This window comes from Colletes gigas, unplaced genomic scaffold, assembly GCF_013123115.1.
Source record: "Colletes gigas isolate AHSC1104 unplaced genomic scaffold, ASM1312311v1 Colletes_gigas_Sc00037, whole genome shotgun sequence".
NCBI lineage: Eukaryota > Metazoa > Arthropoda > Insecta > Hymenoptera > Colletidae > Colletes > Colletes gigas.
In genome coordinates, this window is record NW_025106666.1 from 20,123 (window position 1) to 45,932 (window position 25,810).

At 30.0% G+C, this 25,810-nt stretch overlaps 4 protein-coding genes across 9 annotated transcripts; 2 read left to right on the forward strand and 2 right to left on the reverse strand.

The window, feature by feature from the left end:
- Window positions 1-267: 267 nt before the first annotated feature.
- Window positions 268-5,463, reverse strand: LOC122402485 (glutathione synthetase-like). Its single transcript, XM_043405307.1, has 6 exons — window positions 3,339-5,463; window positions 2,779-3,185; window positions 2,302-2,700; window positions 1,025-1,244; window positions 541-898; window positions 268-455 (listed from the first exon to the last, which is right to left on the reverse strand). The coding sequence occupies exons 1-6, from the start codon at window positions 3,968-3,970 to the stop codon at window positions 282-284; spliced, it is 2,190 nt and encodes a 729-aa protein (XP_043261242.1). The 5' UTR covers window positions 3,971-5,463; the 3' UTR covers window positions 268-281.
- A 2,323-nt stretch (window positions 5,464-7,786) lies between these two features.
- LOC122402503 (microspherule protein 1) lies at window positions 7,787-11,131 on the forward strand. Of its 4 annotated transcripts, none has more exons than XM_043405341.1 (7): window positions 7,787-7,818; window positions 8,013-8,143; window positions 9,125-9,497; window positions 9,684-9,884; window positions 10,007-10,426; window positions 10,639-10,854; window positions 10,961-11,131. In XM_043405341.1, exons 2-7 carry the CDS (start codon window positions 8,028-8,030, stop codon window positions 11,048-11,050), a joined length of 1,416 nt encoding a protein of 471 aa, XP_043261276.1. In that variant the 5' UTR covers window positions 7,787-7,818; window positions 8,013-8,027; the 3' UTR covers window positions 11,051-11,131. The 4 variants fall into 4 exon arrangements, with proteins under 4 accessions (XP_043261276.1, XP_043261274.1, XP_043261277.1 ...); XM_043405339.1 differs by having other exon boundaries at window positions 7,793-7,838; XM_043405342.1 differs by having other exon boundaries at window positions 7,793-7,838; window positions 10,968-11,083.
- A 198-nt stretch (window positions 11,132-11,329) lies between these two features.
- LOC122402549 lies at window positions 11,330-12,271 on the reverse strand. Its single transcript, XM_043405423.1, has 3 exons — window positions 12,250-12,271; window positions 11,851-11,975; window positions 11,330-11,570 (listed from the first exon to the last, which is right to left on the reverse strand). The coding sequence occupies exons 1-3, from the start codon at window positions 12,268-12,270 to the stop codon at window positions 11,465-11,467; spliced, it is 252 nt and encodes an 83-aa protein (XP_043261358.1). The 5' UTR covers window position 12,271; the 3' UTR covers window positions 11,330-11,464.
- A 1,642-nt stretch (window positions 12,272-13,913) lies between these two features.
- LOC122402563 (girdin) lies at window positions 13,914-24,229 on the forward strand. Of its 3 annotated transcripts, none has more exons than XM_043405456.1 (23): window positions 13,914-14,722; window positions 14,964-15,052; window positions 15,133-15,442; window positions 15,536-15,649; window positions 15,729-15,916; window positions 16,232-16,313; window positions 16,424-16,602; window positions 16,702-16,828; window positions 16,897-17,023; window positions 17,107-17,441; window positions 17,535-17,816; window positions 18,445-18,551; window positions 18,628-18,816; window positions 18,903-19,053; window positions 19,130-19,312; window positions 19,572-19,859; window positions 19,988-20,188; window positions 20,258-20,403; window positions 20,512-20,604; window positions 20,761-20,824; window positions 22,048-22,153; window positions 22,236-22,345; window positions 22,477-24,229. In XM_043405456.1, exons 1-23 carry the CDS (start codon window positions 14,672-14,674, stop codon window positions 22,711-22,713), a joined length of 3,759 nt encoding a protein of 1,252 aa, XP_043261391.1. In that variant the 5' UTR covers window positions 13,914-14,671; the 3' UTR covers window positions 22,714-24,229. The 3 variants fall into 3 exon arrangements, 2 of the variants coding, with proteins under 2 accessions (XP_043261391.1, XP_043261392.1); XM_043405457.1 differs by having other exon boundaries at window positions 13,914-14,238; XR_006259522.1 differs by lacking the exons at window positions 22,048-22,153; window positions 22,236-22,345; window positions 22,477-24,229 and having other exon boundaries at window positions 20,499-20,604; window positions 20,761-20,775.
- The last annotated feature ends 1,581 nt before the right edge of the window (window positions 24,230-25,810 follow it).

Here is a 25,810-nt window from a genome sequence, read left to right on the forward strand (position 1 = left end):
TCATAAATTATATAAAAAAAAAATAATAAAGTAGATGTCAAAAAAATTTGTAATTTATTAAATAGGTATAGAACAAAAGAGCCTATCTATAACTTCCAACAAGCAGGTAATAATTGATTAAGAAAGAAATTGTGTCATTTGATACAAAAAATATGTTATATTATATATTGAAAATTTGAATAATTTTTACTTATAATAGTATTAATTTTACTGTAATACATATTTGATACATAAGTACACTGTACATAGTAATAACTGTTGGTGTCTTACAATAAATTAATTTATGTAGAATGGTCTGAGAAATATCTATCGATATAATGTAATATTTCAAAAGCAACTTCAGCCATGATAAGGATAATAACCATCCATTCTAGGCGAATATGATGACGGTCGCTTAAATGCGTGGATAAAATTCCCACAAGCTCCACACAATGGTTCAATTTTTCATTTATAACCTATCGAATAAAATACAAATATATGTTTTCATTTTATGTACGGTAAACGGTATTTAATAAATTTAATTATTTTTCTATAACTTACTCTTGTACGCTTTGTAACATTAAAATATGCGCAAGTTTGTTGATATAGAATTTCTAAATCGTCTCGGTCCCAATAGAAATCGGGAGTATCTAATAAATCTGAGCTTAAATTAATTGCATGTCGCAATGCAAATAATTCTCCCTGCTTTTTTAATACTTCCTGTTGAGTTATTCTAAGCTTTACGCCAGACTTTAAATCGTCGGTAACAAATTCTATAGAATCTATGTAATTATCTAAAGATACTTCCCATATACCTAACTTCACTGATTGGGCCATTGCATTTGAAAATGTATATTTATCTAAATTCGATGCATTTACTCCTAACATAATATGACTATTCTTTATATGACTTTGTTTTCTGTAAATTAATAAGAAAATAAAAAATGAAAAATCTATATACAGTATATACAGACAATGGTCATACGCAAATAATAATATAACTATGAGAATATTAAAGCACAATATAAATTTTGTATACTATTACCCATTATCTGCATAGCTGTAACTCATTATTTCACTTTCAGATTGTATAATAGATTCAGAGTAACGATTATCTTCGTATTTCTTTAAAAATTCCAATATATTTCCACTTTCAAGATCTGAAATATTCCACATCACTATGGTACCCTCTCGAAAAAAGAAGATTTCTCTTGGTTCATAATCTACTTCATACTTTGCTACAGCATGTATAACATCCGGTAAAGCTGTAAACATAATCTAAATACAGCACAACATAATAAATCAATACTTAGTAAATACTTAGCATTATCATTTCCTAATATATACAATGCTGATTCATATCATGAATAATTAATGATATTAAATTGTGGAGATAAATAAAACTGCAGTTCTTTAATATATAAAATGTATATAATTATATTTAAAAGGAATTTCTAAATATTTTACCACTCAAGTGATATTACAATTCAGTTATACTATACATATATTTTATAACTTATAAATGCTTGTAATATATTAAACTAAAATAAAGATTAATATATCACATTATTAGTTATAAATTATATATCTTAAAGCACGTCAAAGAATATCTATTGTATTAGAAACTTATTCCATACTTAACTAAAAATAAAGAAAATGGAAGCAGTGGTGGATACATGAAAAGGAGGGAGAGAAATTATAAAACCAGTGAATGTAGCTTCGTATTCTTTAGAAATGTTACATTTTTCGTTTTACATGCTATTACCATAAAATCTATCACTCGTTCAATAATTCGTTAGCCCAATCCGCATAATTTCCCCTTGGAATCAGAATTGGATAAATTTTATTCACGATTAATGAATAAAAATGTTAGATTCAATCTAAAATTAGCTTTAGCCTGTGGCTTTTCTTGCCTGAATGTCAGTTTAAAACATTGATTTATGGATTCTAATTTATGGATGTCTTTACAAACGAAACATAAACGGAAGTTAGTTTGCAAATGAATTTAACATTTTTAAATTTAAATCATTTCAAACGATTTCTTTATTTGTTGACAAACGTTAAACAGTCATCATAACTTTAATATTTCGTTTTCTATTTATAATTTTCAGGAGCGGAATTCCCGAATTCTCAAAATTTTTGTTAGTTCCTTTCCCCTTTGAGTTCTTCTAGACGCACTACTGAATAGAAGTATTTAAATTTATTTACATTTCGTACATACTCATTGAATTTTGATAATGAACAATAAAAGATTTTTATATATTATAGATTTTTTGTAAAAACATGTACATGTCTTTTAATCTATTAGAAACGGGCTATCACATGCCCCTAATCCTGTCGAAACACCACCTTCGTTAGCAGTAGCTAATTTTGTCCTTAACATATGACCACCTTGTTTGTTAACATACACATTATTTTCATCAGCAATAATAACACCAAATATTCCTAGCTCAGAAACTAATTCCTGTACTTTCACATTCGTATTGTCTTCAGGTCTAATCATATAACTTTTATGAATTGGAGGATGAATTTTATCCATAAGAATCCAGGCCACTCGATCTTGTTTATGTTTTACAGATTCTAAGAAGTGTTTTATATCTAATCCATATTTGTTATTACAACCTCCTTCACGTTGAGGCTTTAATACGAAACGATGTGGATCTGCAATCCCCATTTCTATAGCAGCATTTCCATGATCATTAAAATCTAATGCATAGAGTTCTACATAAAACAGCATAACATAATATTTTGTATCAACATGGTTCAATATTATAAATACTGAAAAAATAATTCACTTACCAGTGAATATTTCTTTAATTTCAATACATGTTTTTTCATTTTTTAGAAATTTACTTATGATACCATGCTTTGCAAGGGCCTGCTGTACTTTTTTTGTTCCTGCTAAATGATACTGAATAGTTGGACATTTAATAGCTAATGATTTTTCTATCAATAATCGTACATTCCATTCATTTCTTGTATGATACTGTCCAGGTTCATAACCAGATCTGTAATATACTACAGCTACAACATAATCATCAACTATCAATTCCTTTTCTGAACCCATTGTTGCAGTAGCAGCTAAATACGTTAAATTTCGTCGAATGACTTTGATATTTGGATTTTGTTTTTTAATTTCAAATTCCTGGAAACGTTGGTCACATATATTATATGTAATATCTTCGATAACAAACAAAATAACTGCTCTGTAAACAATTATAAATTATATTAAACTATATATAAATTCCTTGATTACTTGTATTACAAATGTGTATTTGATTCTGCTTTGACATTAAATTTGATACAGTACTGTACTTTAACATTTTTAAGTTTGAAAATGTAATTAATTATAGACATACTGTTGATCTCCATACATGTTCCATGCTTCTATTAAATTTGAACATATTATTTGTAATGCATTATTTTCTGGAAGATTTTTTATTTCTTCATGATAACCAAGTTCTCCTAATACAAATTTATGTAATTCTGTTGAAGCAGGTCCTAACCAGCCAAAACCAGATGCAATTGTATTTATTTCAACTTGTTTCCAACAACAATATGGTATACATTTTTTATCCATCTTTTCTTTTGGACAGTTTGTCTCTAACATTAAATCTGAACGCAGTATACCAAGAGATATTTTTTGTGCTGATCCTCCTTCATCGTTTACAGTTTTACATATATTGAATAATTCTTTGGTAAAACTGTCTACTCTTATTGTCTCTTCTAAAGTCTCCTTCAAAAAATTGTAATCCTGTGCTACTCTATGTATAAGTATGTTTAATATTGTTTGAATGCGACAAGCATTGTCAAACTCTTTTTTAGGAAATGGAGATGGCATCAGAATGAATGGTGCAAATTGTAGAACATTTTTGTTCAAATTCATTCTTGATCTCATGCACAATCCATGCATAAGTGCCCAATCTTTTGCCTTCTCTATTAATTCTTTTAATTTTTTTTCAGAAGAAGGCAGACATAGTTTACAGTCCATAATTACTCCTTTGTTCTAGTAAATTGTTATAAGTAACCTTTTGAATCACAGATTTTAGATATGTTTTAGTAATTTAACGTATTATTGAATACTTTTTACGAGCATTCTCGTTTCGAGTGTAGCACAATGAATGTAAATGGAATTGATTTGAAAGCATTCATTAATTCAAGGTTATGTGACAACGCAGATTATCACTAACTCAGCAAAGATTATTTGACAGATGCAAATCTACCATGAATCTTCAGTATTTCTGAATCCGTATTCCGTGCCACGTTTGATGTTATTATTGCGTCGTTATTAATAATTATCTGTACTTTATGGCGGAAATTGCAGATATGCATTTGCTAATGGGGTTACTAGTCAATTGTACACAGAAAAATATCCAAATCAACATATTATGTCTTGTTTAAAATTAAGAAAATTTACCAACGTTTATGCGAATTTGGTTTTTCCAACTTTGATTCACTACATCTTAAGTTTATGTCTACCAATCTTGGTTGGTATTTATGACTTGAATTTATCAAAGAAGATTTAAAGAAAAGAGAAAGGTTTAATAAGATAAAGGTACAATAAATAAGGTAATTACAATATTATTTATTAAATAACACAAAAGAAAATGCTCAAAAATAATAATGCTAGCAATATACATATGTTTTATTTACATTACCTAATATTAATACCAAACGGTTAATTTGAGTATCTTTAAAGCAAGGAACATGCAACAAAGTAATAAATATTTCAATTTCTCTTTTCACTTACAATAGGTATTTTAACAAATAAAGACAATTGAAAGAAGAATATCTTAAATAGAAAAGCACATATTATCACCATTTTGCAATACAAGGCTTCATTTCTGACCTGCACTTTTTGAACCTCAATCAACTGAAAGCACACACACACAAAAAACACTCATCTATACACTGTCACATGTATTATATCACTGATGGCACTGTTCAAAATACATCTTCATAGACTTCAATACATTTTTGCACCAGTTTTAATAATTCTTTATTCACTGATATTATGTACATCTTGTATCTTATAATTGTAAACATATTCATTATTGAGTCACATTCTAATTCTTGGATCATAGTAAAGAAAATTGTTGATATCAAAATTTCACATAAAAACAACACTTTATACAGTATGTTGGTGAATTAGTAATACTTTAACACAATACATATGGTAGAAATATTTAGTAATATGGTTCTTCTTGAAGAATTAAATGTACAGTCGGACATGGCACAGTAATAATTTGCTGAATTTATTTAGTAAGTACTTTCAGATCAAAGCAACTTTTAGTATTTTGTCATATACAAATAAATAGATGTGTCTCTCTCTATATTCTTATGTAAATATGTTATCTTAAACATATGAAAAGATTATCTAAAACTTACAGCTAGTTGTTGTGGATATAGTATCAGGTATATACAATTTTTGTACCAAGAGACCTTGCACTAAATTTTCAAGATCATATTCCTTTGCAGTTGCCAATGCTTTTATGTTCCATTCCTATAAACAAATAAAACATTTAATTTTACTTATAAAATTCATTTATAAGTTTTGTATGAATATACATCAAAAAATTATATTTTATATTTTTACGTAATCTTTAAAAATATAATAGATATTTTGAAGCACATATTACAGACCCTGGCACTTATACTTTTGATACAAAAGAAAAATACTATTCCATTGAACTATTGAATATTTCGATTTGTTATACTATACTTTGGAAGTATAATATATTGTATAGTGTATTTTTATATTTAATACTTACACCAATATTATCTTCATTACTGGAAAATGGTTTTTGTCTTTTTTTAGGCCTCTTTTTTAGTTGAAGAGCAGAATAAGTATTATTATCATTTACTGCGTGTACTTTCAAGTTAGACTTAATATTTTCACATTGAAATTTTGTAGCAGATAACAAATTCTTTTGATTATATTGCAAATTTAATTTTTTAACAAGATTAGGTTTTATTAATACTTTATGGCACAGTATCAGTGCAGTATGGAATTGCCTACACATATTAAAATTAATTTTACACTTTGGTAAAATGCATTTCTGGATTGTTGTGAAATTCATTTCATTCAATTTTGTATCACTGCTTGTTATTTATGTATGTAGTATGTAAAGAACAGTTGTTCGTATATATACACGTATATACACACTCTACTATAAAATTTCTTTAATATTTTCTATGAAAATTTTTGATCGCATAAAAATGTGCATGAAAATTTGATATACTCGAAAATGTATTTTGCGTGACCATTTCAGTATGCGTTTGAATTGTATATATATATATATCTGGATAAAAAATGAAATTAATTTAAAGTACAGTGTCTTTATTTACAACTATTAAATTAGTGTCAAGAACATTGCACTAATATTTGTTCTGCAATAAAGAAGCTTAAATTGCCTTAACCCTTGTTCAGTCGACGTCAACCACGTGATCACAAGCAAGCCGGTCGGGTAGTTCCTTTGCGCATGTGCTAGCAGCTGGCCCGGATTGGCTGGAACCCGGCTGAGGGCGAAACGTACGCGTCAAAGTAATAAATAAGAGCGAATTGAACGATGAGCCAGAGATGCCTGATTGAGCACCGGGTGCAATACAGTGAAAACTCGATAAATGTCGCTACTCCGGGTCCGGTCAGCAACACTTACGTAATAGCAGAATCGTCTTTCGAATTTGATTGTAGTTTGCCGACGCTTCGAACGTAGAAAGAGTCAGTAGCTAAAGAAGAAAGAGGGACTGAAACTCGGATTTATCGCCCCAGTTTAAATATTCGCGTCAGTGTGACCACACTACTGCACAGAAGAAAGTTTTTTATTTTTTACTTTTTGTTAATAAAAATTTCACTATCATATGGGCGAAATTTTTCTGATTAAAATGAGACTAAACACGATATAAATCGGTCAATATTTGGTAGCATAATATTGAATTAAATATTGTACTTGCGAGTCTTTCTCTCTTTATTTATCCTTCGTGTGCTGTCCTTTTCTATATTCGGAAACATCAAAGAACGACGGATCAAGGTGCTGGCTACATTTATCGAATGGGAGGTAGCTATTTTCAAACGGAACGCTTCCACCGTTCCGTAAGTGATCAAAAACTGCAACACTTATGAGATAGGAGGTTTCGTTAGCTACCTCTGTTCGATAAATGTACTATCCACTGACCTTGCGAAGATACGAGTACACAATATTTAATTCAATATTATGGTAACAAATATTGGCCGATTTATATCGTGTTTAGTCTCATTTTAATTAGAAAAATCTTCCCCACATGATAGTAAAATTTTTATTAAAAAAAAGTAAAAAATAAAAAACTTTCTTCTTGTACAGTAGTGTGGTCACACTGACAGGGACATTTAAACTAAGTGACGAAGGCAATAAAGATTTTTAAAGAAAGCCGCTACGTCTCCGGTTACACTTCGCCTCACTGGTTCAAGGGGGATCCCCCTAGTGGTGGGGATAAAAATGTATCATTTATGGAACAGCTCTTGAGGACATTTATCGAGTTTTCACTGTACTCAACTATGCCAGATCACGCGTATGTGAGCTCGTAAAGTTTCGGAAAGTCGACAAAAACAAACTGACACTTGCCCTCTTTCTCGATTCTCCGAAGCTACCCGAAGTAATTTCGGACCGCCTCGTGGGAGTCGAGAGAAATAGGTTCATATTTGCCTTCTTTCTCGATTTCCCGAAGTTGAGAGAAGTGTCGAGGATATGTCGGCTTTCTCTACCACTAGTATGTACCACTCCGTTAGACGCTAAGGAAGTTCGTCGTTACTAGTGTCGCCGTCGATGCACTCAATTATGCCAAATCTGGTCACACTGATTCGTATAATAATTATTTTGAATGTATGACTTAGAATGCATTAAGTGTTGAAACATTTGTTTATTTAAGCGGAAATCAAGTATTAATAAAATTTGGTTCATAATTTATATTCGTTGAATTATCGTAATTATTATATTTTTGACTGTACAATGACGTAATTCATTTATATACAGTCGTAATTTTTTATTTACATTCAGCTAACCTATAAAGTTATGGATATTCCAACTCCTTCGAGTCTAAATCATGGATTTTCTCACGGTAATGACGGATTTTTAAATATACCCATTGAATCCACAAATTTGGATCCATTGTCTACAAAACGTAGGAGGTGCTTATCAATCTTTATTAATTTTTAATAAATTAATTCTATTCTTGCCTTGTACACTGCTGTGTACAAAAAAAATTGCAACTTACAAATTGTATAAAATGGTGCAAATTAATTTGTTAGAAGACAATTTAATCTTAATTTATTGTTTGTGCACACCTATTTGACAAATATTGGCTAAGCTACTTGAGAAGGGTCATGCATAAAAGTAGTCTATTATTGTGTTTTTTCATTGGCAGCAAATGTGTGTCTATAGTAGTAGAGCCAGGTTTGTCTTCTAATGAGTATATTATAAGTTCTTAACTTAGTAGATTGTTCCTGAACTTTTTTAAAAAAAATATGTAATAAATTTCTATTAAATAATATTTATTCTTATATTTTGTATTAAACCACAAGCAACAGGTGTGAATTAAGTACATAAAAGCAATGAAAAAGTTTGTGTAAATGCTTGTCCTATTTGACTTTGTTTTGGGTTACAATTTTTTTTGTATTTGAAAGTGGTTGTACTTAACTGTTTAGTATTAAAGCTTTATATTTTATACATAGTATTGCTTGAGTCTATTTTATGCATAAGAATACACATTTAACATTTATAATAAAACTTTGTGATAGTTTTAATTCGAAGTAATAATAATAGTCTCAGAAATGGCTGATATACATATAATGTACATATATTCGGTAATATAGTATATTTATTAATTGCACTGTTATTATTTATTGAAAAATAATATCTATATGTTAAAAGAGGTTAACAATCGAATTTTAAGATAGTTCTTATTTGTTTGCAATTATTAAAATTATTGTATAAATAAATATTATAGTTATTTAGTAATTAGAAACAAAGAATGATAATTAGTGAAGAACATTTCATTTAAACTTTTATCTTTATTGACAAAAAAGTATCTTAGTTTTGTTTTGTAATAAATAATAGAATGTACAGTAAAAGAAATTGACAATTATATTTTATAATTATTATAATTGTAGCTCTTCACGCACAATAAAACGCAGGAAATTTGATGATGAACTTGTCGAAACAACATTTAACTTACAACCACCAGCTACAAGTGCAAAGTCAGCCTCCAGATCTAGAACCGTTTCAATTTCTACTGCTCCAATGGAATGTATTCCACAGCAAAATGTACCAAGTCCTATTCCAATTTCTGCAAATGTTTCTCAATCAGATAGATGCAATCGACGAGCAAACAGACCAGGAGGATCTAGTGCACCTGGGAGAAAAAACAAGAAAAATAAAAATCATTCACATTCTGTGAATGCTACAAAAGATCTAGGAAGGTGGAAACCTATTGACGATTTAGCATTAATCACTGGTGTACAACAAACAAATGATTTAAGAATGGTATTTATTTCAATTTTTGTCCAAATGTTCAGAATAATGATTTAGTTGTTAAAAATGATTCAATAGAATTTAAATTAAAGAAATACGATAAATGCTGTTTTATTAAAATAAGAGTTTAAATAATTTTTTATAATATTTCAGTATACAATATTAGAATAGCATATAAAATGTATTAATATGGCATAGGTTCACAGAGGTACAAAATTCTCTTGCCGTTTTACATTACAAGAAATACAACAAAGATGGTATGCCCTACTATATGATAGCGCAGTTTCAAGAGTGGCGGTGCAAGCTATGCGTAATTTACATCCAGAATTAATTGCTAGTATACAAGCCAGAACTTTATATAGCAAAGCAGAAGAAGATATCCTCGGCACTATAAAATCGGTAATTAAATTTGGTTTTTGATTAAGAAAACTATCTTTATTAACAATTATATTGTATACTCTACTGTACGATTATTATTGTCATCATAACTTTACCTGGTATTTTTAATTTTTTTTTTATAGACTTCACAACCAACATTGGAAGTATTTCAGGAACTTTTTGAAGCAAACGCACATACATTTTATTCTGCAAGAACTGCAAAAGCCTTGTTAGGTCATTGGCAATTAATGAAACAGTATCATCTCCTTCCCGATCAAACTGCACAAAGTTTGCCACGAGGTGAACATGTGCTTAATTTTTCTGATGCAGAAGAAATGATCAACGATACAGAGTTACTTGAACAGAAAGATGAGTTTGTAGATGCAGAATTTGTCACAGCAGATAGGAGAAATAAAAGAGAGATAAAAGTGTTAGAAAATGAATTGTGTAGATGGCAGGTTCTAGTAGACAGCGTGACAGGAGTTAATCCACCAGATTTTGATAATCAAACCTTGGCAATACTTAGAGGAAGACTCGTTAGATATTTAATGAGATCACGAGAGGTAATTTTGTTAAAAATTAATGAACATTAGTTTTGGTAATATTTGTTAAAAATTTGTTACCATTATTTAGTAATTCTCTTTTTATTGATATTTTAAATAGTTTTATTACCAATGATTTATAAAGCCTTAGAATACGTTCGATAAAATAATTTCTACAGAATGTATATCCTTTTCGATATTTCTGTGTTCAAGTACCTTATTTTTTTACTTAGATTACCGTAGGTCGTTCAACGAAAGACCATAATGTGGATGTGGATTTGATGTTGGAAGGACCAGCCTGGAAAGTTTCACGAAGACAAGGGACTATTCGTTTAAGAAACAACGGAGACTTTTTTCTTTCTTCCGAAGGAAAACGACCAATTTTCGTAGACAGTAGACCAATTCTTGCTGGAAATAAAATGAAGCTTAATAATAATAGTGTAATCGAGGTATTAAAATTCCATTTTTTATTAGACAAGATGGAACAAAAAATTAATATGTTAATTCGTATAATGCTTTTTCGATAAAACATATTTTTATAATATCTTTTTTTAGATTGCAGGTCTCAGGTTTATATTTTTAATAAATCAGGAACTTATTTCCGTCATACGTCAAGAAGCTGTTAAACTGAATTTGAAGCCATGAGCATTCTATTTCATTCCTTAATTAGTACTCAAGCATTATTATAAGCAGAATATTGTTTAGTATATATTTATTACATTATAAAGACGCTTTGTATAAAATACACTACAATTGTTCGGTTAAGAAAATAATACATTTTGCTCAATTTTGTATCTTGTAGTTTTTATTTTGTTTCTTATTGAAACCGCAGAATTTATGTAGGTTGCAACAGTCTTTTTTTCTTTCAGTCAAAGAAAAACGTTCGAACCTGATCAGTTTAATTGTGAACGGATGGACTTTGAAATAAGATTTATTCATGACGAAGAATCGCTCAATAGAATACATAATTTTTAAAAAAAGCACGATGTTATAAAAGTTACAAAAATAACTTAATAATTTTCATATTTTCGTTATCGAATTTGTAGATTTAGTACATTTTCACCACCAAGGACCTCTTCCAGCCCACGCTCTTCCTCCCCAGCCCACACCACCCCATCCACTCCAGGCTCCATTTCTCCATCCGTAACGCCATGGTCTAGAATATCTTAAAACGTAATTCCTATAAGTAGGTAATTTCGCATAAGTATGTTCAACCGTTCGAGTAGGAATTTTCTGTTTCGTATCGAAAAATACCAAACTAGTGGGACTGAAACGATTCATTAAATTTTAATTTAAAAATTTTCCGATATATAGCAAAAACAAAATTTAATCAATTTAATTTATTATTTATATTTCCCATTACATTAAATTCAATCGTCATTTTCTCGTTTATGTTACAAGAATGTTTGTAACTCAGTGTTGTTAAATATTTTAATCGGATTTACCCCCAAGCACTAGCATCAGCATCTAGATCATTAACATTGTTTAGGGAGAGTCCAGTTTCTGCTCGGGCGGGCTCAGCTGTGTCTTCTAAACTTGCTACCAAAACCACCATCAAGAGAAGAAGAATCTAAATACAAAATAATATAGCGTCTTTTATATAAAGGAACGAGTAGAAAAACGGTTATTATTTAAGAAACAACAAACTCTTCCTTTTATATTGTTACTTTATATTAATACTTTTATTTTCGATACACATTAATCCGATTCAAGTAGGTATTAATGGTACGAAAACTTTACCATGACGAACACAAATTTTCGTTCAATTAACAAAAAATTTACGAAAAAGGCTTAAAAAACATTCGAAAAATTTAAAGTTCGTAGTTCAACAAATGTAAACTTACCAAATGCACGGAACGCAGCATGCTGACTGTAAAGACTGAGAGCCGATCGGTCCGGATGAGGTTTATATACGAGTTTTCAAGCACAAAAAGTTACAAAGAAACGTCGTGATCGTGTAATTTAAAAATAAATTAGAATAAGAGAATCGATAAGAGGAAAAGAGGTGAAATTTAATTTGACTCGCATGATAGTTATTACGTTTGGGAAACGTTTAAATAGTATTCAGAATTATTATGTTTAGAAAATTTGTTTCACTTAATCGCAAGTTATTACTTGGATTTAAAAAATGTCGACGCCTTAAATAATTCATTAAGATACCGTTTATTATATAATTTTATGCGTAAAGTATTCCTAATCTAATAAACTGTTCTATTATTATTACACTATTATTTTTGTTAAAAACGTAACAAAGGAAAATATTAAAAAGGTCCGATTTTAGCGTTTATTACATTTTAGTTATTTAATTATTTTACTTAAGCGTACTTTAAATGCCTCGTCATGTTGTTGCCAATTTATATGAAATTGCGTACATAATGCAAAAACCGGAAAATACAAATTATTTCATTTAATATATTATTCCTTCACTTGATTTCAAACAAAGGTAGGGTTAATATATTATGCGAATGCGCGGCAATTTTCAAGGTAAGCCGGTTACATTCCAGTTCTTTTAAAGCACAGCTCGTTTGTGTTTTTTTAAGGGTAGACATAAATATCACCATCCTCTTTGGTAGTATAGATATAATCTACAATATAATATCTATCCCAAATTCCCAGTAATTTGTTTTCGAGTTTGAACTACGTGTAGTGTAATTGAGGAAGAGTAAATATAATACCTTAGACATAGGATTAAAAATAATAATTATCTATTCCAATCAAATATGAATTTTTGTATTAACGTTTTTTAATCGGTTCAAATATGTATTGTATTTTTGTAACGATCCTTAATGAAATTAATTTGTAATAAACAAACTTTTGTAAAGATAGTTCCTATATTAATTTATGCACTGTTTCAATTCTATTATTAAATCCCTGTTAATATTCCTCAACCAGTTTTTTGTACAAATTGGGATTCGAATTGCTAAAATGTTAACAGGAACACAAAATGGAAAAGGAGGTCGACCAATGGGACTAGAAAGAGAGGGGAATATTGTGCAACAAAGACACAGAGTACATTTTCCTGCCATTTCGATAAATCGAATCGTAGCTTGATTATTCACTAATTACTCTTTCCTTGTGATAAAATTATGAACTTTTAGAATTTAATACTAAAGTATAAATTTTTGGCAATATTCAAGGATTGAAAAGTGTACTTTGTACACATTTTACCAAATGTTTTAACTTAAAGATTTAAAGAACTACCGTTTATAACTAATTAATTTCAATGAAAATCTTTGCAAACGCAGGAGCAATGCATAAAGATACACATTTGTCCAAAGACACCATAGTCCCCTATTTGGTATCTACATTTGCATTTAAAATGCAATACCTCTTTATCACACTTGGAATAATTTTAGCTACTTCAATTTGCTAATGTACTGTCTCTCGAAATTTGTTTCAATAGAAAAAAAAAGCGTACCTTGTGTTAGATACATTAAAGATACTGCCTCAAAATGAAATCTCTATATGTATTATGTATTATGTCCACTATTCCATGGTTTTGTTTATATGCATCTACTCGATAGTACTCGATGGTCGACATTTGGTCATTTCAATTTCTTTGTTTCTCGTTGTAAAGTGTTTATAGAAATTGTAAGATGTTTCTTGCATTTTGGCACACATCAATAACATATAGAATATTTATTATAAAATTTAAATAGTAGATTGCACATTGAATGTGGATTCAAAATTTTGTGGTTAGGTTCTCTTTTGTTATTACGTATACGGTACGATGTATTTGAAATATATCCATTAAATGAACATTAAAAGATAACTAAACGAAGCGTGGCAATATAATTCAAGCATTAAATTAATAGGAATTAATTACAGAACTGGTAATTAGATTTATGTAAAACGACAAAATAATCTTTTGATTTTATTCGTGTAGGTACTTAGTGGACAATTAATTGTGTACCTGTGATTAATTTTTGATTGGAAATCTAGTTAAAGTTATGTGTAGTTTTATCAAAAAGTTAGTTTTTAAAAATAGACTTTAAGTATTTTAACACATCATAGAAATGCAAACTCAAAATTCAATTTGCTGTTCTATTCGAATAACTTTTATCACCCAGCTTTGTATCAGATAGAACAGATAGAAGCTAACAAATAAATAACACAATGGATTTTCTACCATTGTATCAAATATAAAGTTTAGAAGAAGATGAATGAAAAAAGTATTTATTCAATTGTATATAATTTCTTTGAAAAAAGAAATGGTAAAGTTATTTTTTGAATAGTATTTGAGTAATTAATGTAAAAACATCAAAAATGGCATCTGCTGAGATTGATGATTTATTGTCTGGTCCATTGGTAACTTGGGTAAGTTTTCTATTTCTTAAAACTATTTAAATAATATTAATTCCATAACATGCTTGAATTTTCATTTCTGTGTGTATGATGATAAAAGGAACATTATTAGTATTTATTAAATGGAGCAGTTATATTTACTTATAATGTATATATAAATAATTGATATGATTAGTTAATTAATATAAAAATGTAATTTTGTTCTATTCTCTGTATAAATTAAATATATATTTGAAATTTGTTTGTATAACAGTTTGCCAGTTGCCTAGAGGATTCTAATTTATTAACTAGTTATGACGATTTGGTGGATGGTATATTGTTACATAATGTATTTTTGCAAATGTGAGTATCCTTATGCATTTAAATTGTTTAAAAAATTTTCTTCCTCGACATAATTATTGTATAAATTTTTATATTTACAGAGATCCAGAACCATTACACAATGAAGTAATATCTCCAGATGGAAGTTCATTAATTCGTGCAAAGAATTTAAAAATCATAGTAGATAATATGAAACAGCTTTACGAAGAAGAATTAGGTCATTTAGTTTTAAAGTTACCAGATACAATGCATTTAGGCAAAGAACCAGAACTCTATGTCGCGGAAATGAAGTTATTATTGCTATTACTTCTTGGTTGTGCTGTACAGTGTCCTAATAAAGAAAAATTTATTACAAAAATAAAAACGTTAAACGTCGATACGCAACTCGCAATAGTGGAATGTATTAAACAAGTACGTGCTTTGAATATACAACATATGCAAATAACACTATATTATGTTTCCTTCTAGTATTTTTGTTTAATGAGCTTAATATTATATTATTAGGTCACAGATCATCAAGATATAGTTATTACCCAAGATGCAATGGAAAATGTAAATATGGGAAGTTTATTTATGCAAATAAAGAATTTGACCCAAGAATTGGATCTATATCGTCAGGTACGTTTCATATAAATCGATATTATCGTGAAATGAAAACATTACAGTAATAAAGCATAAAATATTTATGGGATAATAGAGGTGGCGAGACACGGCTATAAATGAAAGCGTTGAGAGGAATGATTCGTCTATTAGTGTGGAAACAGAAGAAATGAATAAAGTTCAGTTGTCTAATCCTGTTAACAAGTCAGAACGCGAAGATAATCATCATTATGCGGTCGAATTGGCAGATTGGAAATCTAGAGTTAGAAAACAACGTCAAGAATTGTATGTAGAATTTTATGCGGATAATATAGCAGCTAATTCACTCGCCAGTTAGTTTTCTTAAATGGATACATATTATTTTTTTGCATATTTAGGATAAAAGTTGCCTTCGTAACTCGGAAAGGTGATAAATAAAGAAAGATAATTTACGTCCACTTTGTGGTTGACTTTTTTTATTGAACTTTTTTGTAATTTCAACCATTTACAGGATATTATAAGATATTTATGGCTGGCAAGCGAATTACCTTATACAACGATTCTTATCGTGTTTTCTTCGTTTCATTATAATTTTATTTTTATTTTATGAATCGTTTGTAGGGAAGAGAAAGCCGAAGCATTGTTAGAGTGTAAAGAAGAACTGGAATATCATAAAATGTTAGTGACTAAACTGAAGCAAGAGGTAAGATATTATATTTTACGTAATTTAAACAAATAGAAATTAGACGAATATTGCCAGTAACAAATATTAGAGTACGTAAAACTTTTGTATAATGATTTCAATTATTTTAGAATCAGGATTTGATGCACGAAGCACGCACAGCAAAATCTTATAGAGACGAATTAGATGCTGTCATTGAAAGAGCGGATCGTGCTGATCGTTTAGAACTGGAAGTAGTGAGATATAAAGAGAAACTGACAGATATAGAATTTTATAAAACTCGCATAGAGGAACTACGCGAGGATAACAGGTACCTTGTATAACTAATGCATTCATTTTTTTAATTAATCAACCCTTTATATTTTAGTTTAAAGCATTAAATTTTATTTACATAATTTGTGCGTTTCAGAGTCTTGATGGAAACTAGAGAAATGCTTGAAGATCAATTGAATTCATCGCGAAGAAGGGCGGATAAAGTGTTAGAGCTCGAGTCTGAAATTATTAAATACAAGCAGTTATTGAATGACATGGCATTGGTATGTACATATTTGGAAATCGAAAGTTATTTATTTAAATTTAATTTTTTGACTGGAAATTTTTTTAGGAACGTGCAGCAGACAAAGAAAAATACCAAGAACTCGTCGAAGAAAATATTCAATTACACAAGTTAACAAAAGCAACCGCGAACGAAGCTGCATTAGCAGATTCTGTAAGTGATTCCGATGAGCCAGGTAATAATATATTATTTTTAATATGAAAGGATCCTTTCCATTTTATACTACATGAATGTAATGAAAATTTAAATTTTATTTAGTGCATGCCGATAATAGATTGTTTGAGCAATTGACGAATAATGCCCAAACGCGAGCATTAAAATTAGAGTTAGAAAACCGTAAATTACTGACTGAAATAGATTCCTTGAGAGAAAACTCGTTTCATGAGAATTCGTCTCGGGTGTTGGAATTAGAAAAAGAAAAAAAGAAACTGTCGTTAAAAATCGAATCGTTGAATGACAATACTGAAAGGCTTACACAACAAAATTCAGATCTAGAATTAATATGGAAACTAGCGGTCGAAGAGAATAAGAAATTACAGAACTCGTTAAAAAATCAAAGAGCATCGTCTGAAAAACAACAACAAGAGTTTCAAGTATATTATAATGATTTTTTTTATGTTATTTTTAAAGTTTTACCTCATTTAGACGTGCAATTCATTCCTTTCTTTTTATTCATCGATGTTTAGGCTCAACATACAAAGATGGTAGAATTGGAAAAAAGTTACGATACGGCAGTGAAAGAAAAACAACGAGTTCAGTCTTTGCTAGAAAGCGTGCAAAGACGAGCAGATGATTTAGAACGTTCTTTGGAACTTGCGAATCAAAAAGTTGAAGAATTAAAAATTGTAGAAGACAATATAAAAGAAATGAACATCAAATGTCTTGATCTTGGTACAAAACTTGTGGCAGTGGAAAAAGAAAAAGATACAGCACAACGCGATATTCATCGATATCGGGAGACGATAGAAGTATGAATTATACATATATACAGGGTATTCGGCAACCCCTGGGAAAAATTTTAATGAGAGATTTTAGGGGTAAAATTAAGACGAAAATCAAGAATACCAATTTGTTCATGGAGGTTTAGTTAAAAAGTTATTGACATTTGAAGTTCCGCCCGTACTGAATTTTTTTCTTAAAAATGTGTAGGATTTCGGGGGTATGTGTAATTGCCAAAAATGATTATAATCGAGCCCTGCAACCGAAAATAATTTTTTTGGAATGATTTGAAAAATTTTTTTTCGCCAAAAAATTTCAGCACTTACCTGAATTTTTTTCTCGAAAGTGGGTAGAATTTCGGGGGTATGTGTATTCGCCAAAAATGATTGTAATTGACCCCCGCAACCGAAAATAATTTTTTCAGAATGATTTGATATTGTTTAATTTAATTTTTTAATAACTTACTAACGAAGCCTCAGTCAAGAAATTGATATTCTTGATTTTCGTCTTATTTTGGTCTTCAGAATCTCCTATTACAATCTTTCCCAGGGGTGGCCGAACACTCTGTACATACACTCTGTATATATATATATATATATTCTAATAGAATTATTAACCATTCTATAGTTATAAATACTGTGATATATTAAATTTTAGGAAAAAGATGTTGCATTGGATAAGGCAATGAATAGCATCGAAGTTTTAGAGAGAAAAGTAACCCAACTTGAACAAGAACTTCATGACTCTGTTACACAAATTTCGAGGTATGAAGTATTTCCTTTGGTCATATATACCCATCTGTTATAAGAATTTTTATTGCACAATTATTTATTCTGACAGATTGCAGGAAATCGAAAGATCTAGCAAAGAATTGGATTCACGGGCGGCTATTGATAGAGAGACATTGGAAATTTTGCAGTCTAATTTAGTAGCTGAAAAATTGAATACTCAACAATTATATACGGTTCTGCAGAAACTTGGTCTCGGTGATAATATGTTATCGCTTCCGTTAGATAATCTCTTGAAAAAGTAATGCAAATTGTAAACTTTAAAACGAAACTTGAATAACAATTAATAAAATTAATTGATTCGTCAACATTATTCGATAATTATAGGATTGCAGAAATTCCAGAAGTCATCAATTATATCAGGGAATCGAATAATTCGTGTCGCTGTGAAAAGTTAGTGTCTGAATCGAAAAATTCTGAAAACAATGAAACTACTAATATTCATAGTACATTAGAGGCAACGGTAGAATCGCTCAAGGTACTATTATTTCTATGCTTCGTTATTCCTTTGCAACGATTGAATTATACAATAATTGTATCGTATTTGGTTTTAGAAGGAACAGGAGCATTTGCAGTTGAAATTAGTTACCGCACAAACAGCATCAGAAAATCTTCTGTCTGAAAATGCAAAACATCAAGTACAGATTACAACGTTACAGTCACAAAACAATTCCTTGGCAGCTCAACATACTGCTTTGCAACTTGCAAATTCACAACTTGTTGCTGAGAAAGAAGAGGTTAGTTAGTTTTATATTATACTAAAATGTGTATGTGCGTGTTTATTCTGTTAATATTTCTAAATGTATATAATACCAAAAGAAAAATTAGTAATTTAAAAAATTTTAAGCGTACAGAATAGTTGCACACCTATTTCATACGCGATGCATTGGTTTAAAAAATATAGAGATTTTGTCGTATCGATATTTGCTGGTTGGAAAATGTAAAGATGAATAATTATTATATGTTTATTATCAATTATTAAACTTTTTAATTTAGTTACTAAAAGAACGCAATGTTCAACAACAAACGCACGCGCAACTTCTTCACGATCAAGACACTCTACAATCTTTACACGAGCAATTGAATAACGAGTATGAATGTTTATTTCACGAACACGATGCTCTTAAATCAAATCTACGAGATGTAAAAAATGAAATTAGAATGTTACGCGAGTCTTACGAAGGATTAAAAGGAAAAAATAAGGCAATGCAAATAGAAAAGGAATCGTTAGTGAACAATGCGAAAAGTTTAAATAATTTAAGAGGAGAGCATTCAAAATTAAAGGTACCGAAGAAAAATCTAAAAATATGTTACATGTATTATTCATGTCTATAATCTGTATATATAATAAATTATGAATACAAGTAAATTTCACGTATATATCATAGATTTATTAGCATGTACAATTTTAGGATGACTTTAGAAATTTGTATACTGCCACAGAAAAATTAAAAATAGAGTACAGAAATTTGCAGGAAGATTACAGAAAAAATAAAGTTGAAACAAACCGACTGAGTCTTAAGCTTACAGAAATGCAAGGTGAACTTAGTACTAAGGACGAAAGATCCTCCAATTTGGAGCTTCAAGTTAATAAACTGAATCAAAGATGCGAAGTATGAATAGAATTTTGTCTAATCATGCGTTACTGGTTCATATTTTCTTATTCTATATTTTTATTTTAGATGTTACTTCATGTAAATTCCGGGTTAGATAACGACAGACGTTCGTTAATGGACCACATTAGTTTATTGTTTACTCAATATCATGAACTTTTGACTCGATCTCTTGAAGATAAAGAACAGTATCACATGGAAGAGAAAATGTACACGTTAGTATTCGAAAAATTAAAATTTAGGAAGATTATGTTTTATTTAATCTGGATAATATTTTCTTCGTGCTATTTAAAATATTGCTTACTTTTAGTATTTTATTACAGGGATAGAATGAATCATTTGTGTAGACAAAAAGAGAAATTAGAAGATAAGATTATGGAACATTACAGAAAATTAGAAAGTTGTACTCCCAAAAAGTAAGTCTGATATGTAATTCCTTTTGAAAGGAATTCCTCATCCCTGTGAAACATTTGGCCTTTAATTTTTATATCCACAATCTGTATAGTACAATATCGTTTATTTAATCTGTCTTTTTATTAATATCTAATATATTTTCTACGTCTATATTAAAGGAAAGGATTTGGAGCCAATTTAGTCAGACGAGTTAGGAAAGCTGGATCTGAACTTCTGAATAAGGTGAATTAACGTACACATATATGTTATGTTTGCATTAAAAATTTTAATGAGGGATTCTAGAGGCCAAAATAAGACGAAAATCAAGAATACCAATTTGTTGATGGAGGCTTCGTTAAGAAGTTATTAACGTTTAAAGTTCCGTCCGTACCGAATTTTTTTTTCGAAAATGCGCAGAATTTCGGAGGTATGCCTATTCACCAAAAATGATTATAATTGACCCTTCAACCGAAAATAATTTTTTTAGAATGATTTGAAATTTTTTAATTTTTTCGAAAAATTTCACACTTTCTCGAATTTTTTTCTAGGAAGTAGGTAGGATTTTGGAGGTATGTCTATTGACCAAAAATGATTATAATTGATCCTTGCAACCGAAAATAATTTTTTTAGAACGATTTGAAATTTTCTGTTTTCGGCGAAAAATTTAGGCACCACCTACCTTGTCGATTTTTCTTAAAAATTCGTTTTTCAGTTTTAATAAACTTAGTTGGCGCTGTACAGAAAAGTTGTTTAATACTTTTTTGTAGGTATCTATGAACTTTAGTTTCCCTCAAAATTTCAATGAAATATATTCGGCGAATATTATTCGCTATTGTAGGAGTTATGGTTGTTTGAAAATTGGACCATTTTTATAGGGTTTTTTTTCATTTTGCGGAGTTAAGGAATAACTTTTTGAAAATTTTTGAAATTTCCATATATTCTTCACCAAAATACGCCTTGTTTGGCTTTTTAAACATTAAAATCCTCCAATCCGTTCAAAAGTTATGACGTTTTAAAGATACGCATGAAATTTCAGTGTAGCATTTCTGGCCTCATTAGATTTTCGGTAAGAAATTTTTTTCTTAAAAATGCATAGAATTTCGGGGGTATATATAATGACCAAAAATGATTGTAATCAATTCTTGCAATCGAAAATAATTTTTTTTTTTGCCAAAAAATTTAGGCACCTATCTGAATTTTTTTCTCGTAAGTGCGTAAGAATTCGAGGGTATGTCTATTCACCAAAAATGCTTATAATTGACCACCGTAACCAAAAATAATTTTTTCAGAATGAATGAAATTTTTTAATAACTTTTTAACGAAGCCTCAGTCAAGAAATTGATATTCTTGATTTTCGCCTTATTTTGGCCTCTAGAATTTCCCATTAAAATTTTTCCCAGGGATGGCCAAACACCCTGTATACATTACAAGTCAATTTTGTAAACTTGTTTCATTCGTATGGATAGAATCGGCGTTCTTGGGCAGAAGATTCGAAACATTCGGAAGGAAAGACGTATGAATCGGAATCTGGAGGAAACGATTCGGACGCTAGTACAGAAGATCGTTTACCAGGTAAGGACTTTAAGCTTTCACTATTTTGCGAATTATAAATAAAAGAACATAAGTAAAGTAGCTTTGTTGCGTTCTTTTTAAGGATCTACTAGTAGAGACCTAGGTTCTGATGCATTGTCTCTTGGTCATCCAGGAACTAGAAGGACAGTGTATTATACTGACGATTCTCCGCCACCGTCAACTACTTTACCAGTATATAATATTTTCATTCCATAATTCTGTTTTAGTCTTTCTGATTTGCTGTTCTGGTTATACTATTCATTGTGTTAGGAAGATATTTTCATTTGATTATGGCAAGTATTTGGAAAATTGAATTGTTACAGGAAGAGGGGGACGATAGACGTTCAGTGTTATTGGAACAAAATCCAAGACCCGAAGTACAAGCAGAACCACGTCCGGTTCTCATATATAATAAAGTATCGGCGGTTATAAATGAATCAAAGAATATTAACAATAGTGGAATAAAAGATGTAGAACAAACAGAAACAATTATGGAACCTCCAATGGAGAAAGATCCAAAAGCAGGCAGTCCTGTATGGTATGAATATGGTTGTGTATAAAAAAAAACAATTAAGAAAATTTTTTTTAGATTTTAAAGCAGGCAGTTCAGCATAGTATCAATATGGTTGTGTATAATTCTAGATTACATTTGTTCATTCGCATACTTACCACAAAGAAGCGCTTTTTTACTGTTATTGTAATATTATAATTCAATTTTTGTATCATAATATTTTATAAAAAATTCGCGTAGAAATTGAACGTTTCGAAAGGCTATAATAGTAATTTTAATCGAATAAGTACCAGTTCCTAGATGGCTTTTACGTCAACAATATACATTGCCGATGTTATTTTCAAATTTAATATTTATTTCAAATTCAGTATTTTAAACGAATTGACCGAGGTGCATTTATAAGCAGTTTGTGAACGAGCATGAAACGAAACGAATCATTTTTTTTCCCCCCCTTTTTTTTTTATAACTATTATATATTGTACTAAGAATAAGTTATAAGTGTTCGTGGATATTGCCGGTATTTAATTAATTTTTCATAAACTGTTCAAACAATGTAGTATCGAATTTTTTCTTCGATTTTAGCAAATACGCGCGCGAAAAGAGAGAGAGAGAGAGAGATTTTTTTAGTTTTCTCACCATGTCAAATTTGTATGATTTCCCATTATTATAGCTGTTGAATGTGCAATACTAATCCTTTGCGGACGGAGATTTTGAAGCACAAACATAAACTGGATTGTGAGATAAATACTAGTAAATTATCGCACACTAATTTAATGAATTATTGCATACGGATTAATGAAATTCGTAATCCGTATGAAAGTATGTTATTCGCTATAGCTTGTCTTATATATAATCCGTCCAAAAAGTTACACTATTTTTTTTGCAATAAAGAAACACTTTCGGTTAGGTTTGTTAACGAAAAGTTGTCTTTTTAAAATGACCGGCAATTCAGCTATTTAAAAATAATATTATTCTTTTTAACTACAGACTAAAATTGTTATACATTAAAATAGAATTATAAATTCACGGGAATTTATTGATAGTCATAAAATTCTTAAACATAGTAATTTGTGTGAGCGCCCGACGTTTACTATATCTTCTATACATTAAGACTGCGTGTTGTTTCGAATTCGTGTGGCATTTAAGAGTGACTGATTCAGCGATGTACCTTGAAAAGGTCTCACGCGTTTCATCGTTGGGGGAATGCATACCTCACGATTTTTTATTTTCCTACGGTCGGGAGAAGAAGGTTCTGACCAAAAAAACTGTCCACCGTCTGCCCGAACCCCTTCCGAATTATTTCTCAGGCTTCAGAAATTTGCATACAAGTATCTGAGGAATTATGTCGCTACTCCACGGGTAAAATGTTAGCATTTCTTCAATCGTTCGTATTGTTATTTATAAGTTGCTTATAAATAGAGTAAGATATTAAATACAAATAGAACATATCCTTATATTTATTTAGACGAATTTTACCAATAAAAAAGAAACAAAACGCGATTCAACTTTACCGTAGAAGTATCGTAATTATGAAAATGATAATTTAACACTTTATTATATGTATGACAGGGTTTTTCACTATAAAATTAAATAAATTAATTCTCAAGTTGAAATATCGAAGGAAATAAATTTGAATAAAATTCATGAATTTTAGATTACGTAGTTTTGGTATGGCAGCGAATATGTTAATGTAATAAATAATCCCTCGTATTATAAGATTAAATTTGTTTTATAAGAATTTAAAAGACCGTTCTTGTTTTTCTTAACTCGCTTTTTGACTCAGTTGTCAACGATACGGACAAGGTAAAAAAAAAATTTCGCTCACAGCAGCGGTTAGTTAGCAAAACCTTCCTCTCCAATTTACTTTTTCTATTAACAAGAATAAAAATCTTTTCCTTTGTTTGTACTAGCGCAAAAAAGGTGGTGGATAAGAATAGTAAATTTACAAATAATTCATCGTTTAGATATTAATTTTTCTATTAAAAGACTTAAAAATTTGATTCCATGCACTAGATACGAATTTTTCAAATAATCCGAGAGTCGAGCAGTAAACTTGAAAAAATCTGTTCGCGGACCAATGGTGGTATAAAGAGGTCGGTCGTTCTACGTTCCTTCTAGGGGGTACATAAGCTGAGGGGAGAAAAGATAGGTTTTTATATGGCGACTTCTTTCCGTCTCCCTTACCACCACCCCGAGATAGTGAAGATGGTAGGGATGGTAGAAGCGTGGTTTTTCCATAGGTATCAAGGGCTAAGGAAGGGCGTGTATGTTCTACATACACACCCAGTATGTAGGTACAAACGTATGTAGTGAACATGATAAAGCTGACAGAAAGTATCGCCAGGGGATATCGCGATTTTCTTATCATTAAATACCATAGTAAATTATTGTGAAAAGCCCAACAAAAGCTCACGCTCTTCAACAATATTAATTACTCTTTCGGGGGTTATTTTAGTCTAGAACCTTCAAAAAATTGATTTCTTTTTCAAATTTCATTTTCTATAAGTATATGCCCTTAAAAATATTTCTAACGATGGATATTTCTGGATTCGCAAAATTAATAAAGTTATAAATACGTCTCATGATATACTTATTCGTCTCTAAAATAATAACGCGATTTTCTCGAAACCATATTTTTCCAAATAGTTGCCACGATATCTCAAGTTCTAATTAACCGATTCGTGTCAACATTTGAAGGAAATCTTTAGTACACGTTTAGCACAATAATTTATTTTTGTTTGAATTCCAAAGACTGCATAAAAAATTATCGTCTAGACCATAATACATCTGTAATTAAATTGAATATTAATCGAAACCGTTACTAGATTTCAATGGTTTTCAAGTAATTATATCACAATGTTATAATAGTTATAATACAAGTTTTTCACTATAAATTAACCTTTTCATTGGGTTACTGGAATATGCGAATCTTGTGTTCGTTTGGTATACAAAGACCTCAATTGTAAAAAGTAACAACTTACTGTTTATCATGAGCTGAGAATTACTAAATTCGAAAATCGAAGATTTACGTACTGCGGTTAACGTGGTAATGCCCATCATTACTTATCGTCCTAAAGGTTGGGTGGCATTGTTCGTGGAGAGGGGGTAACTGCACGTGAGTGTGGAAGAAGTGGGAGAAGCATTGC

Coding starts and splice junctions, on each gene's coding strand:
- LOC122402485 (XM_043405307.1), bottom strand. CDS start 3,970: ATGGACTGTAAACTATGTCTGCCTTCTTCTGAAAAAAAATTAAAAGAA. Junction 2,701..2,778: donor AATTAAAGAAATATTCACTG/GTAAGTGAATTA, acceptor TGTTTTATGTAG/AACTCTATGCATTAGATTTT. Junction 1,245..2,301: donor TTCGACAGGATTAGGGGCAT/GTGATAGCCCGT, acceptor TTATGTTTACAG/CTTTACCGGATGTTATACAT.
- LOC122402549 (XM_043405423.1), bottom strand. CDS start 12,270: ATGCTGCGTTCCGTGCATTTG. Junction 11,976..12,249: donor TGCTGCGTTCCGTGCATTTG/GTAAGTTTACAT, acceptor TTTTGTATTTAG/ATTCTTCTTCTCTTGATGGT. Junction 11,571..11,850: donor GCTGATGCTAGTGCTTGGGG/GTAAATCCGATT, acceptor TTACGTTTTAAG/ATATTCTAGACCATGGCGTT.
- LOC122402563 (XM_043405456.1), top strand. CDS start 14,672: ATGGCATCTGCTGAGATTGATGATTTATTGTCTGGTCCATTGGTAACT. Junction 18,552..18,627: donor TCTGTTACACAAATTTCGAG/GTATGAAGTATT, acceptor TTATTCTGACAG/ATTGCAGGAAATCGAAAGAT. Junction 20,404..20,511: donor ATGGAAGAGAAAATGTACAC/GTTAGTATTCGA, acceptor ATTTTATTACAG/GGATAGAATGAATCATTTGT.
- LOC122402503 (XM_043405339.1), top strand. CDS start 7,794: ATGCCAAATCTGGTCACACTGATTCGTATAATAATTATTTTGAAT. Junction 8,144..9,124: donor TTGTCTACAAAACGTAGGAG/GTGCTTATCAAT, acceptor TTATAATTGTAG/CTCTTCACGCACAATAAAAC. Junction 10,855..10,960: donor ATAATAATAGTGTAATCGAG/GTATTAAAATTC, acceptor ATCTTTTTTTAG/ATTGCAGGTCTCAGGTTTAT.